Source organism: Tachypleus tridentatus, chromosome 4 (assembly GCF_004210375.1).
Source record: "Tachypleus tridentatus isolate NWPU-2018 chromosome 4, ASM421037v1, whole genome shotgun sequence".
Lineage (NCBI taxonomy): Eukaryota > Metazoa > Arthropoda > Merostomata > Xiphosura > Limulidae > Tachypleus > Tachypleus tridentatus.
The window spans coordinates 14,478,138-14,490,898 of NC_134828.1; the positions used below are offsets into that span (position 1 = coordinate 14,478,138).

General features: G+C 36.6%; 1 protein-coding gene across 1 annotated transcript; it reads left to right on the forward strand.

The window, feature by feature from the left end:
- Positions 1-272: 272 nt before the first annotated feature.
- Positions 273-10,344, forward strand: LOC143250031 (uncharacterized). Its single transcript, XM_076500668.1, has 5 exons — positions 273-291; positions 3,159-3,184; positions 4,136-4,264; positions 5,867-6,160; positions 7,564-10,344. Exons 1-5 carry the CDS (start codon positions 273-275, stop codon positions 8,344-8,346), a joined length of 1,251 nt encoding a protein of 416 aa, XP_076356783.1. The 3' UTR covers positions 8,347-10,344.
- Positions 10,345-12,761: the final 2,417 nt, after the last annotated feature.

Sequence of the window (12,761 nt, forward strand, 5' to 3'; positions counted from 1 at the left end):
GTTTGCTTTAAGTGATTTTGTAATTTGTCCCAAATTCTGGTAAATTGATTATTCCAGCAAAGATTATGATATTGTTAATAATTGAGGATGGTAGGTCGTAAAGTTCTTACATTAAAACAGAGACATTCCGGACACCACCGCTAGAACCGCTGGCTCACCTGAATAGCTAATAAATATTTTCCTGTAATCTTTGTAGACTATGATTATACCAGTGGATGAGTTGTACCTTTATTGTTTGATTTTTACAGATAGGAACAGATATATTGTTGGTAATGTTCTCACTAGTGGTCGGTAAGTGAAGTCCAAATAGAGATTGTTCGATTCTCATTGTTCAGTAAAACAAAGCTATTTAATTATTCAATACAATTTTCTCGTATTTTCTTTCCTCGTCGAGTTTTATAAAACGTTACAAATGTGGAAATTATTAAAGATTAGCTCAGTTGTATTATATGAATTTGGTGACGTTACATCATAAGTTTATTTTCTTTCATTATATGTAACTCAGAATATATCATCCATTCTTATGACAGTTTATTATATATTTTATTTTTTCTGTAATTATATTTCTGGAACCATAAGTAACATTGTTTCAGGATTTCGCTCAAAGCTACACAAGGGCAAACTGCGTATAACCAGCCCTAATTTTGAACTGGTAAGACTAGAGTACCCACCACCAACTCTTATCGATTGTTTGTTTGTTTGTTTTAATTTCGCGCAAAGCTGCTCAAGGGCTATCTGCGCGAGCCATCCCTAATTTAGCAGTGTAAAACTAAAGGGAAGGCAGGTAGTCACCACCACCCACCGCCAGCTCTTGGGCTACTCTTTTACCAACTAATAGGGGGATTGACCAAGACATTATAACGCCACCACAGCTGAAAAGGCGAGCATGTTTGGTGCGACGGGGGTTCGAACATGAGCCCCTAATATTACGAGACGAAATTCTTATCGAATAGTGGAATTTTACCGTCAGTCGTATAATGGTTCCAAAGTGCAGTGCATGTTTTTGTCGAGTTCAAAATTGGTTCAATCTGACGACTGTACCCACGAGTGTTTAACATATAAACAAAATTAACAATTGGCAACAAACACGTTTTTCTTTTAAATATAAATCGACAGAGAACCGAAAAGCTATAACAAAAACGTGTTTAAATATGTAACCAAATCACAGAAGATCTGGACCTTTCAAGAAAACCAGTTTTCAAAACTTTAACTAAGCAGCAATGTGTAGACTTTTAGAAAAAGGGTTTAAGGTTATGTTGTGATCATGTAATAGAGGGCGCTATTAAAACATCAATTTTACAGTTTAAAAACGTTTATTAATTTATGAATACGTGAGTTTCAGCAAATTGTTTCTCGTTTTGTTTTCCAAGGTTGACAATACTTGTAACATTTCAATTTTGATCCGGTCACTTCTTAATCGACCAGTTAATATTAAAGCTGTTAACAATAATACGACTATGTCGTATAGAACCAGAAATCTATACGACTATTCTGTCATATAGAACCAGAAATCAGTACGACGGCTTTGTCATATAAACGATACTATCAGAAAACAGAATGTCGAATCTGTCAAATGGACATTATGGTCAGAAGTCAGCACGGCGGCTCTGTCATGTGGACAATGTGGTCAGAAACCAGCACAGCGGCTCTGTCATGTGGACAATGTGGTCAGAAACTAGCACGACGACTCTGTTATGTGGACAATATGGTCAGAAACCAGCACGACGGCTCTGTCATGTGGACAATGTGGTCAGAAACCAGCACGGCGGTTCTGTCATATGGACAATATGGTCAGAAACCAGCACGACAACTTTATCATATAGTCAATACGACCAGCAATCAGCACAACGACTGTCATATGGACGATACTACCAGAAATCAGTACGACGATTTTGTCGTATAGATAACACTACCAGAAAATAGAATGACGAATCTGTGCCACAGACGACACCATTAGAAACCAGCGTGGTGACTCTGTAATATAGACCGTACAACCAGCAATCAGTTTGATCACTTTAATATTAAAACATTCGACTAGAAAACAATGTGGTCACTCTGGATGACAGCTTTCCATGAAGGCCCGGCATGGCCAAGCATGTTAAGGCGTGCGACTCGTAATCTGAGGGTCGCGGGTTCGCATCCCGGTTGCGCTAAACATGCTCGCCCTTTCAGCCGTGGTGGCGTTATAATGTAACGGTCAATCCCACTATTCGTTGGTAAAAGAGTAGCCCAAGAGTTGGTGGTGGGTGGTGATGACTAGCTGCCTTCCCTCTAGTCTCACACTGCTAAATTAGGGACGGCTAGCGGATATAGCCCTCGTGTAGCTTTGTGCGATATTCAAAAAACAAACAAACAAACAAGCTTTCCATGAAGTATCGGGTTTAAATTAAGAGGGCACTGTTATAATTTAGTTAATGCCTTTAGACTCAGTAAAAAGGGAAACATGTTAAGATCACTGTGATAATTTCGCTAGTGACTTGTTTTTGTTTTTCAGTTAACAATTTAAGAATTGGTTCAATGAATTTCAAGAACAAAGTTTGGCAGTGGCTCAATGGTTAGTGTCCGAGGGTTCAAAGTTCACACCCGTGGTAAAAGAGTGATAGTCAAGTCTCTATTGAATGAGACAAAAAGTGCTCACTAGTTGTTGTCACTGCGGTCCATCAGTTCAAAATTACGAATGATAGTACGCAAATAGCCGTTTAAGTAATTTTTACAGGAACATAATGAAACGGTCCGGCGTAGCCAGGTGGTTAAGGCACTCGACTCTGACGGTCGTGGGTTCGAATCCCGTAACACCAAACATACTCGCCCTTTCAGCTGTGGGGGCATTATAATGTGACGTTCAATCCTACTATTTGTTGGTAAAGTAGCCCAAGAGTTGGCGGTGGGTGTTGATGACTAGCTGCCTTCCCTCTAGTCTTACACTGCTAAATTAGGGACGGCTAGCGAAATTCGAAACAAACCAAATTATGAAACAAAAGAATTCAATGTAGATTTTCATGAAAACGAAAGTGTCTGTTCTGACGAGTCAAATTGTATCACATTTTTAAAACTTAACTACAAAAATATTTATTATATTGTAGAATGCTATTCTTTTACTGGTTTGTAATGCTGAAGAATATAATTAACATTCAGTGGTTTTCTGTTTGTTTTTACAGGAATTTGTGTGGTTACAGGAGATAGGGTAAGAAGTTTTGATATGATAATTATTTACTATAGAAATCTATACAGCAGTTACAGTTATTACTACACAGTAACTCTAGTGTTATGGTACATTAACGTTATGTTCTGTGTGTTACTACACAGTAACTCTAGTGTTATGGTACATTAACGTTATGTTCTGTGTGTTACTACACAGTAACTCTAGTGTTATAGTACATTAACGTTATGTTCTGTGTGTTACTATACAGTACTCCAGTGTTATAATTGATTAACGTTATGCTCTGTGTTATTATGTCACTCAACTGTTTTGATTTATAAAATTCTGTTTGAGTGAAATTACATTTTATGTTACCACGATATCCAGTAAGTTTTCTCTTGTATTAGTCAGTCATGGACAACAAAGACGGTCTACAACAAAAATTGATACTTCCAGAACATAACCACAAAAACAAAGGCAAACGGTAGTTGTCCATGGTCTTAAACAGAACATAGACAACAAAAATGGATAATTTCGCAACAGGACCGCGCCAATAGAAAGCAAATAGTAGTTACCCATGGCCTTAATCAGTCACAGACAACAAAGATAGTTCTAGATGCAAGGAAGCAATAACAGTAGAGACCTTTGTTACCTTGTAGAACCATTCGCTATGTCATGAATACGAGCCACAAAGCTGTTCTTCATTCATAAGCTATATCTTCATCATATTAACAATCGTATTGTTCAATTTTTAATGTTTCGTATATATAAACTAAGTTAAAGTATGATACGTCTATTTTAAAACAGCCCTAATATGAAATATCACCACTGTTTCTGAAACTTCAGCCCGCGGTCTGTTTCTACTTTTTGGTCATTTGATTAACGACCATGTGCTACAGTTATTACACATAAAATAAATACACATAAAATAATGCGATAACAAGAGTGGCTGTTCTAATTGCGTTAAATGTTTCTTCCTTTTGTGCTTTTAAATAGGATAAGCGGCAAGCAAGATATGCCCCACCTGCTGCTTCAAGGCATCAGACCCCAATAGGAGGTGGCTATTCAAGACAAGCATATGGTCCTCCACAAGCTGGTGGTCCTAGACCTGGATCTTTTCCTGGAGTAAGTATTGTTTATGAGGTATTAAAATATAAGTTTTTACCCTGATAATGATTCATTAAAGAAACATATTAGTTTTTGTTGTTGTTTTTTTTATTCGTGCATGGCCAAGCGTGTTAAGGCGTGCGACTCGTAATCTGAGGGTCGCGGGTTCGAATCCCAGTCACACCAAACATGCTCTCCCTTTCAGCCGTGGGGGCGTTGTAATGTGACAGTCAATCCAACTATTCGTTGGTAAAAGAGTAGCCCAAGAGTTGGCGGTGGGTGGTGATGACTAGCTGCCTTCCCTCTAGTCTTACACTGCTAAATTAGGGACGGCTAGCACAGATAGCCCTCGAGTAGCTTTGTGCGAAATTCAAAACAAACAAAACAAACAATTTATTCGTGCAAATTACTTAGAAGGTATCTGTACTAGCTGTTCGTGATTATAAACTAGGAACGTCTGAGGAAAGTATCTAGTAGCAATTACTCTAGTTGAATGGTGTGATATTAGACTGTCACACTTATAACACACTTATGGTACTATAACGATTTTTTGGCAACCCTTGGATTCAAAGTCTAGTATGTTTTTTTTTATGTAGAACTGTTTGATCTTTTTCAGTTCCCGCATCGTTATTAGAAAAAAAAATGTTACTAAGAGCACAGTTGAACGATGCTTTAACCTTCTGTAATGGTGACATACTTAAGCCTAATTTCAACGTAACCTTTAATTTATGTGAATGGCTGCAATAAAGATATAAACATTAGGTGTAGCTAGTACAGCGGTAAGTCTTCGGATTTACAACGCTAAAATCAGGGGTTCGATTCCCCTCGGTGGGCTCAGCAGATAGTGACTTTGCTATGAGAAAACACACACACATTAAGTATACGTTATTATATTAATTGATTTATCACAGACACAACTTTTAAGTTGATTTTAAATTCGGGAAACGGCCCGGCATGGCCAGGTGGTTAAGGCGCTCGACTCGTAATCTGAGGGTCGTGATTTCGAATCCCCGTCGCACCAAACATGCCCGCCCTTTCAGACGTGGGGGGTATTATAATGTTAAAATCAATCCCACTATTCGTTGGTAAAAGAGTATCCCAAGAGTTGGCGGTGGGTGGTGATGACTAACTGCCTTCCTTCTAGTCTTACACTGCTAAATTAGGAACGGCTAGCGCAGATAGCCCTCGTGTAACTTTGCGCGAATTTCAAAATCAAACAAAGAAAGTCGGGAAATGGGTCTTTTTCCAAGTTCTCCGGTGGATCAGAGTTATGTTTATGGATTTTGAACGCTAAAATCCAGGGTTCAATCTTCCTTGGTGGACAGAATGCCCATGGTCAATTCTATTGTTTTGCATTTAAGAAACGACGACAATATCGTATTGCAGAACACAACACTTTTACCGTAACATAGTAAAATAATCTTATGCCCTGTAAAACATCTTATTTCGCATGACATACAGTACTCTGGACAAGTCCACTTAATGGGATTCGTTTAACTTTCTGGCTTTTGAACAACCACAGTTTCGACAGACTCTTTTGTTTTAAACTTGTACTAATTTATTTGGTGGCTAAAGAAGGTCTTAAAATAGTGTACTAACATAAACTTTTCACTCTTTCAGCAAGCTTTAAATGGGGCAGGTCCCCCTCAGAAGGAAAAACCAACCACACAGGATCCCTTGTCAGTCCTCTTGGGGAATTCCAAGTTCGGGTGCAGTGGAAAGAATGATGGATATTATGCTGATAACAGTGTTGACTGTCGAGCTTTCCATTATTGTGTGGGAGGCTCCAAGCATTCCTGGATGTGCCCAGCAGGAACAGTGTTTCACCAGGTGCACTTGAACTGTGTTCCATCCAGTCAGGATATTTGTTCCCAATCAGAAAAATACCACGTGGTTAACGATTACCTTTATAAGGTAAGAATTGTTAGGGGGCGTTCACGTCAAAACAAAGGCTTGTGTAAATAGTGTTCCGAGCACCACTGTGTTTGTTGTATCACAGCCAGCCCGATGAGCTCTGGAGTGAGTGAAACGCGTCGTCGGAGGTGGCTATGACAGACAAAGTGTGGTTGGAATACTATTATTGTACACTCTTATAATTCTTGAACGATTAGATAAGGAATGTACGTTTTAAATACATAATGTTTTATGCTTACGTCATTATATTAAATGTTTTGTTTTTTTGCACTGAACTACTCACTTGTTTAATAAATCGTCTGCCTTACTTCCTTGTAAGTAGTCGAGAACACCCTTGAAGATCGCTTTGCTGTATACAAACAACGGACAGCTGCTAATCATTGCGTGAGAAGCTACAATGAAGTTAAAGGTTCAAAACAAAAGTGAATTGATTGTGTACAAACAAAGATCTCTGTATCTTCCTTTTTTTTATTTTCAAGCGTGTGGTTTGAAAATTATTTCAGTATCCAGTCTAAGAACTGACTGAGAACACATTAGAGGTAAAAATTATACCTTTGAAACTACAGTTAGATGTCACAGACTCTATTAGGGATGACTAGATTGGAAATTGACTTAGTCAGAGGTCACAGACTCTATTAGAGATCACTAGATTGGAAGTACACTGTTTCAGAGGTCACGCACTCTATTAGGGATGACTAGATTGGAAGTACACTGTTTCAGAGGTCACGGACTCTATTAGGGATGACTAGATTGGAAGTACACTGTTTCAGAGGTCACGGACTCTATTAGGGATGACTAGATTGGAAGTACACTATGTCAGAGGCTACAAACTATTGAAGATCACTAGATTGGAAGTACACTTTGTTAGAGGTCAGAGGTTAATTAGGATTGACTAGATTGGAAGTACACTTTGTTAGAGGTCAAAGGTTTTATTATGATTGACTAGATTCGAATTTATGTATTGTACTGGTAAGGCCATTCTTTTTCTGTAAACATCGTTTACTTTTTTATTTTATTATTCTTGAGAATTCCTGTTGCTAGTACATAATTCAAAATGTTTGTGGAACGTCTGGGGTTGGATACTTAGTATGATAGGACAAGGTCAAGGTTTAATAAAATTCGCTGGACGTTTAGTTGACTTTAAAGGTTAAAAAATAGGTCCGGTAAAATATATAGAGAGACTATTTTGAAATTAATTTAAAAACATATAAAAAACCTTTGAATTTAAGATCACACGCTAATAGGAAAGGAACCTTATTTCGATGAGACTCGTGATCTTTAATTAATATTTAATTTATGTTTATTCTGTGTATTTGTGGAATATCTGTTCTAACTTTGCATATGCTTACAGCTTTGAATTAGCGATTTATCGCTTTCAAATATTAACAAACGTGTATTTTCAGCCCCTTGAACAGAGAGGCCCAAACAACACTTTGCTCTATCACCAAAGGTACTATCCAGAAAACTTCTTATACGGAGGACAAGCACACCAAAAACGTGCACCACGGCAGGGAAGTGCTGCCCCTCAGGGTCAAGGATATCCTGGTAATCAGTATGGTGGAGTTCCACAACAGCAGGGACAACCTCAACCCGCTGCTCCTCAGGGTCAAGGATATCCTGGTTATCAATATGGTGGAGTTCCACAACAGCAGGGACAACCACAACCCGCTGCTCCTAGCGGCCCTTCATCTTATGGCCCACCTCCTCCTAGTGGTCCCCAATCTTATGGCCCACCTCCTCCTAGTGGTCCCCAATCTTATGGCCCACCTCCACCTAAAAGTGCCCCACCTGCACAGCAAGATCACAGTGCACCTTCTCCGGGACAATTCCCAAACTTTCCACAACTTCCAGCAGGTTTCCCACAGTTTCCAGAAGTTCCTCATAATTCCGGTTCTGATACTCCTCATGGTCAGCCACCGGCAGCTCCTAAAGGTCCTCCTTCTTTTGGTCCTCCGCCTCACGTTCCTTCTGCTAACCCAGCTCATCCCGGAGGTTCCCAATATTCACAACAAGGTCGTGGCTTTGGATCATTCAGTTCCCCATCTTCAGGACAATTCCCAAACTTTCCTCAATTGCCAAAAGGTTTTCCACAGTTTCCAAGTCGCTCTCGTCGAAGTTCCAGTGGACCTTCTCAACAAGAATATTCTCACGGACTACCACCTACTGGTAGAGATCCCCCAATATAGTGGGAGGAGCAAAATATTAGACACAGAGAATAAATACTCTGCAATTTCTAAAGGAGTAACTTTAAAGAAAATAAATGAAAAATTTTAATATCAAAGTTTTCGTAACATTCAAACACAATCAATCTAACGTATTCAAACTTTACCTGACAAATATTTTATTGACAGATTTTTAAAACTATTTATGTTAACACATACTTTTCAAACTATGTCAAAAAGACAGCAACAATCGTAAATAAAAGGAAAGACAATGTAATACTGAAACTAAAATATCGCAACTCCTCTCGCAACACAGTTATTTTTTTTTGGAAAATGTAACTTCAATTAATGAACTACTGTTGTGTATTTTTTCCTTCTGTCGGCAATTTTTCATCACAGGTAAATGTATCTAAACTAGGTTTTGGAAAAGCTTGAAGGTTGTCTGCCTTATGTTGTGCTATAAATAAACCGTACACAAATAGGAGACGAAACTAAAACAGTAGCGAAAGAGTTAAAATGAGAGATAACACAATTATATTTTTTGTAAAGTTAAACAAAATACAAATATGATTTCGAGTGATAATAATAACTTTTAGCTGTTAAGTCTATTATTTTTCAAGTTAAAATTTAATGTTAAATTATTCTAACGTGTTAAATATTTCGTCGCCAATAAAAATATTTTTTTCTTTTCTTTTTCTGCTGCCATATGTTGTGAATCACTTGTATGAAATGCCAAACCACGTTAAAAGAAATATGCACTTCGGTTTGCGTTGTGTTAATGATTTGAAATGGCTGTATCGAATCTGTAACAACTTACTATTTTTGGTGATGCTGTTAAACTTGGTATGGAACTCAAACAGTCGATATAGTGTTTTCTGAAACTTATTTATGTGTCGTGTGTGTACATAATTAATCTTGGTTTGTTGTCGCTGAATGATACATGTTAAAATGGACGAATTTGTACTGGTGATGATTCGCGCTTTACCATAAAATAGCATTTCTTTTCAATGATTATTTCTATATTCTTCTTTTTTTTTTAAAAAAAAAAAGTTCCTTTCCAACAGAAATATCCGGAATCATTTCTGTTAAGCACATCTAACAAAATTTTGTAGCCTTGGAAACGTAGAATTTTACCTCCTAACTATTGTTTCTTTCAACACTCAAGACTTTGTATGACTCTCGTCTTATCCCTTTTAGACAATTATATTTGGTGTTTAAACAAATAATTATAAAAGTAAGAACTATTTTGAAGCCCTTTCTTTATGGGCAAAAAAAATTAAACAATGTAAACAAATTTATAACCAAATTATGAGATTAACGAGTTTTATCAAGAACAATACAACTTTTATTCAATCTGTGTCTGACGTCGTGAGATGTAAAGTTTGACGTTTTAAAAACTAGGTGGAGCTCTACATATTCACTTGTGTGTGGCATGTTTTATGACAATAATGTATTACATCAGAAATAGAATAATGAAAACAAAAAATAATTAATTGACTATAGAAGCCATTAATAAACATAATAATTTTATTTATAGATATATGTTGAATCGTTTGATGTCTATGTGGGAAACAGCTCTTTAACTGTTTAAATTATACTTGCAAGAATAATTAACACAGAAGAAAAAAGCGGTAAAGAAAAAATAATCTTACAAAAGTACCAATCTCTGATGACACTGTTTACTCACTAACTGTTGATTTAACCTACATATAATTCCTACTAGAAGTAGGCTTAGCAACAAACAAATGAAGCCTAAATGCAAATCGTACAGAAGGGTCTTCATGGACTTTGAATTAATATTTTGTTAAACTAGAAAATCTTGTGAAGAACAAATTATATTACTTATAAGGAATATAGTTTTTATTCGCTCTATATTTATATAATTTATAAGAATGACAAGTGTATCAAGCCATGAGTTATCTCGACGATGATGAAACCTGTGTTTTTGGAATCCGATGGTTGATTATTTTGTTATGTCCATAGTAGGCTACAATGATTGTATGCACCAAATAAAGAGATCCATAGAAACAATGGTGTGTTCGTGTATCCTTCATGGTACTTTAAACTTACCAAATGTTCTACCAAAGCATCTGAGGCTAAATATGAGTTGAGCGTTACAACCGTTGTTGATTTGTTGTGCTTACGACAGTAATATTAAAACAGTGGTAAGTGGATTATCTCACATTCTTAGTCAGTTTTAAAATACGAATAACAAATAAATATATTTAAACACCTTTTTTATTAAAATCACTACATCTGGTTATGTTTACATAACTCCGTCAGGGGTCAGGCTTTGAACAAAAACTTACTCCTATGATTAGTAGTCAGTAATTATGTTACGTCATTAAGTGATAATTTAGTACAAAACAACAACAGCTAGCTAATGAAAAGACATATGAGAATGAATATAATGTTACATCTATATATTTAGTAATGTTAGGCTTGGTAAAATATAATGTTACATCTATATATTTAGAAATGTTAGGCTTGGTAAAATATAATGTTACATCTATATATTTAGTAATGTTAGGTTTGGTAAAATATAATGTTACATCTATATATTTAGTAATGTTGGGCTTGGTAAAATATAATGTTACATCTATATATTTAGTAATGTTAGGTTTGGTAAAATATAATGTTACATCTATATATTTAGTAATGTTGGGCTTGGTAAAATATAATGTTACATCTATATATTTAGTAATGTTAGGTTTGGTAAAATATAATGTTACATCTATATATTTAGTAATGTTAGGCTCGGTAAAATATAATGTTACATCTATATATTTAGTAATGTTAGGCTTGGTAAAATATAATGTTACATCTATATATTTAGTAATGTTAGGTTTGGTAAAATATAATGTTACATCTATATATTTAGTAATGTTAGGCCTGGTAAAATATAATGTTACATCTATATATTTAGTAATGTTAGGCTTGGTAAAATGTAATGTTACATCTATATATTTAGTAATGTTAGGCTTGGTAAAATGTAATGTTTCATCTATATATTTAGTAATGTTAGACTTGGTAAAGAACTTTTCAATGTTTACACGATGTGTATTGTTTTCTCTCTCTCAGTGATTTCAACATCTGAAAATTCAAAGTTGTGGTTATATTTAACTAAGATTTTACACACATAAGAGGAAACTTCGAAACGCTCTTCCAGTTTGTCCAACCTGTCATATTATTTATATATAACTTAACACACTGATTCTGATGTACCACTGTCAACAGATGCTTGTATAATGTTTTCTGGTAGGTTTGTCGGTGGTTAAGACAAAGATATGCAACTGGCTATCGAAGTCCGACTCGTAACGTTATAAACTGTTAAACGCAACACCGAGTCACGTGGTAGATTTTGTTTGTTTGTTTTGGAATTTCGCACAAAGCTACTCGAGGGCTATCTGTGCTAGCCGTCCCCAATTTAGCAGTGCAAGACTAGAGGGAAGGCAGCTAGTCATCACCACCCACCGCCAACTCTTGAGCTACTCTTTTACCGTCACATTATAACGCCCCAACGGCTGGGAGGGCGAGCATGTTTGGCGCGAACCCGCGACCCTCAGATTACGAAGCGCACGCCTTAACGCGCTAGGCCATGCCGGGCCCATGTGGTAGAAAAGAGAAGTTTACATGAAAACACATATCACTCTATTTCATTCTTAAATAACATTTTCTGGACTCAAAATGAAAGTTTGTCGAAAGCGGTCAGAGATTTTATAATTTTCTGTCGACACCCAGTGAGGGATAAGGTTTTCTAAAAACTTCTTTTTTTCGTCTGCAGTTCAGTATCTCAGAAATATAAAGTCGTATGTATCAATCTGGTAGGCCTGATATGGCACGGTGGTTAGGGCACTCAACCCGTAATCCGAGGGTCGCGCGTTCGAATCCACGTCATACCAAACATGCTTGCCCTTTAGCCGTGGGGCTTTATAATATGACGGTTAATCCCACTATTCGTTGGTAAAAGAGTAGCCCAAGATGGCGATGACTAGTTTCCCTCCCTCTCGTCTTACATTATGGACGACAAATTATGGACGATAGCGCAGATAGCCTTCGCGTAACTTTATGCGAAATTCAAGACAAAACTCCTGTAGTAAACATTTCTAGCAGAATTACTACGGTGCGAACAACTTTGGCTGGCAAATATTGGTTACAGTCTATCATATAATTTACATGAGACATATTTTGTTATACGACAAATTACATTGATTATAATCAAACTTCGCCAACAAAAGGATTTACACATTAACAATGGTTATTCTAACAAAAAACAGTACGACCACTACTGGGTATGTTTTATCCCAGTTCATCTGATAAGTTCTGGTATTAAACGTAACGCTTCGTCGGCAACGGATAGAACAGATACAGACTGATTTTAATACTATTACAATCCTTATCTATGGAATAGCCTTAAGTGAGTGAAAAAAAATCTAGTA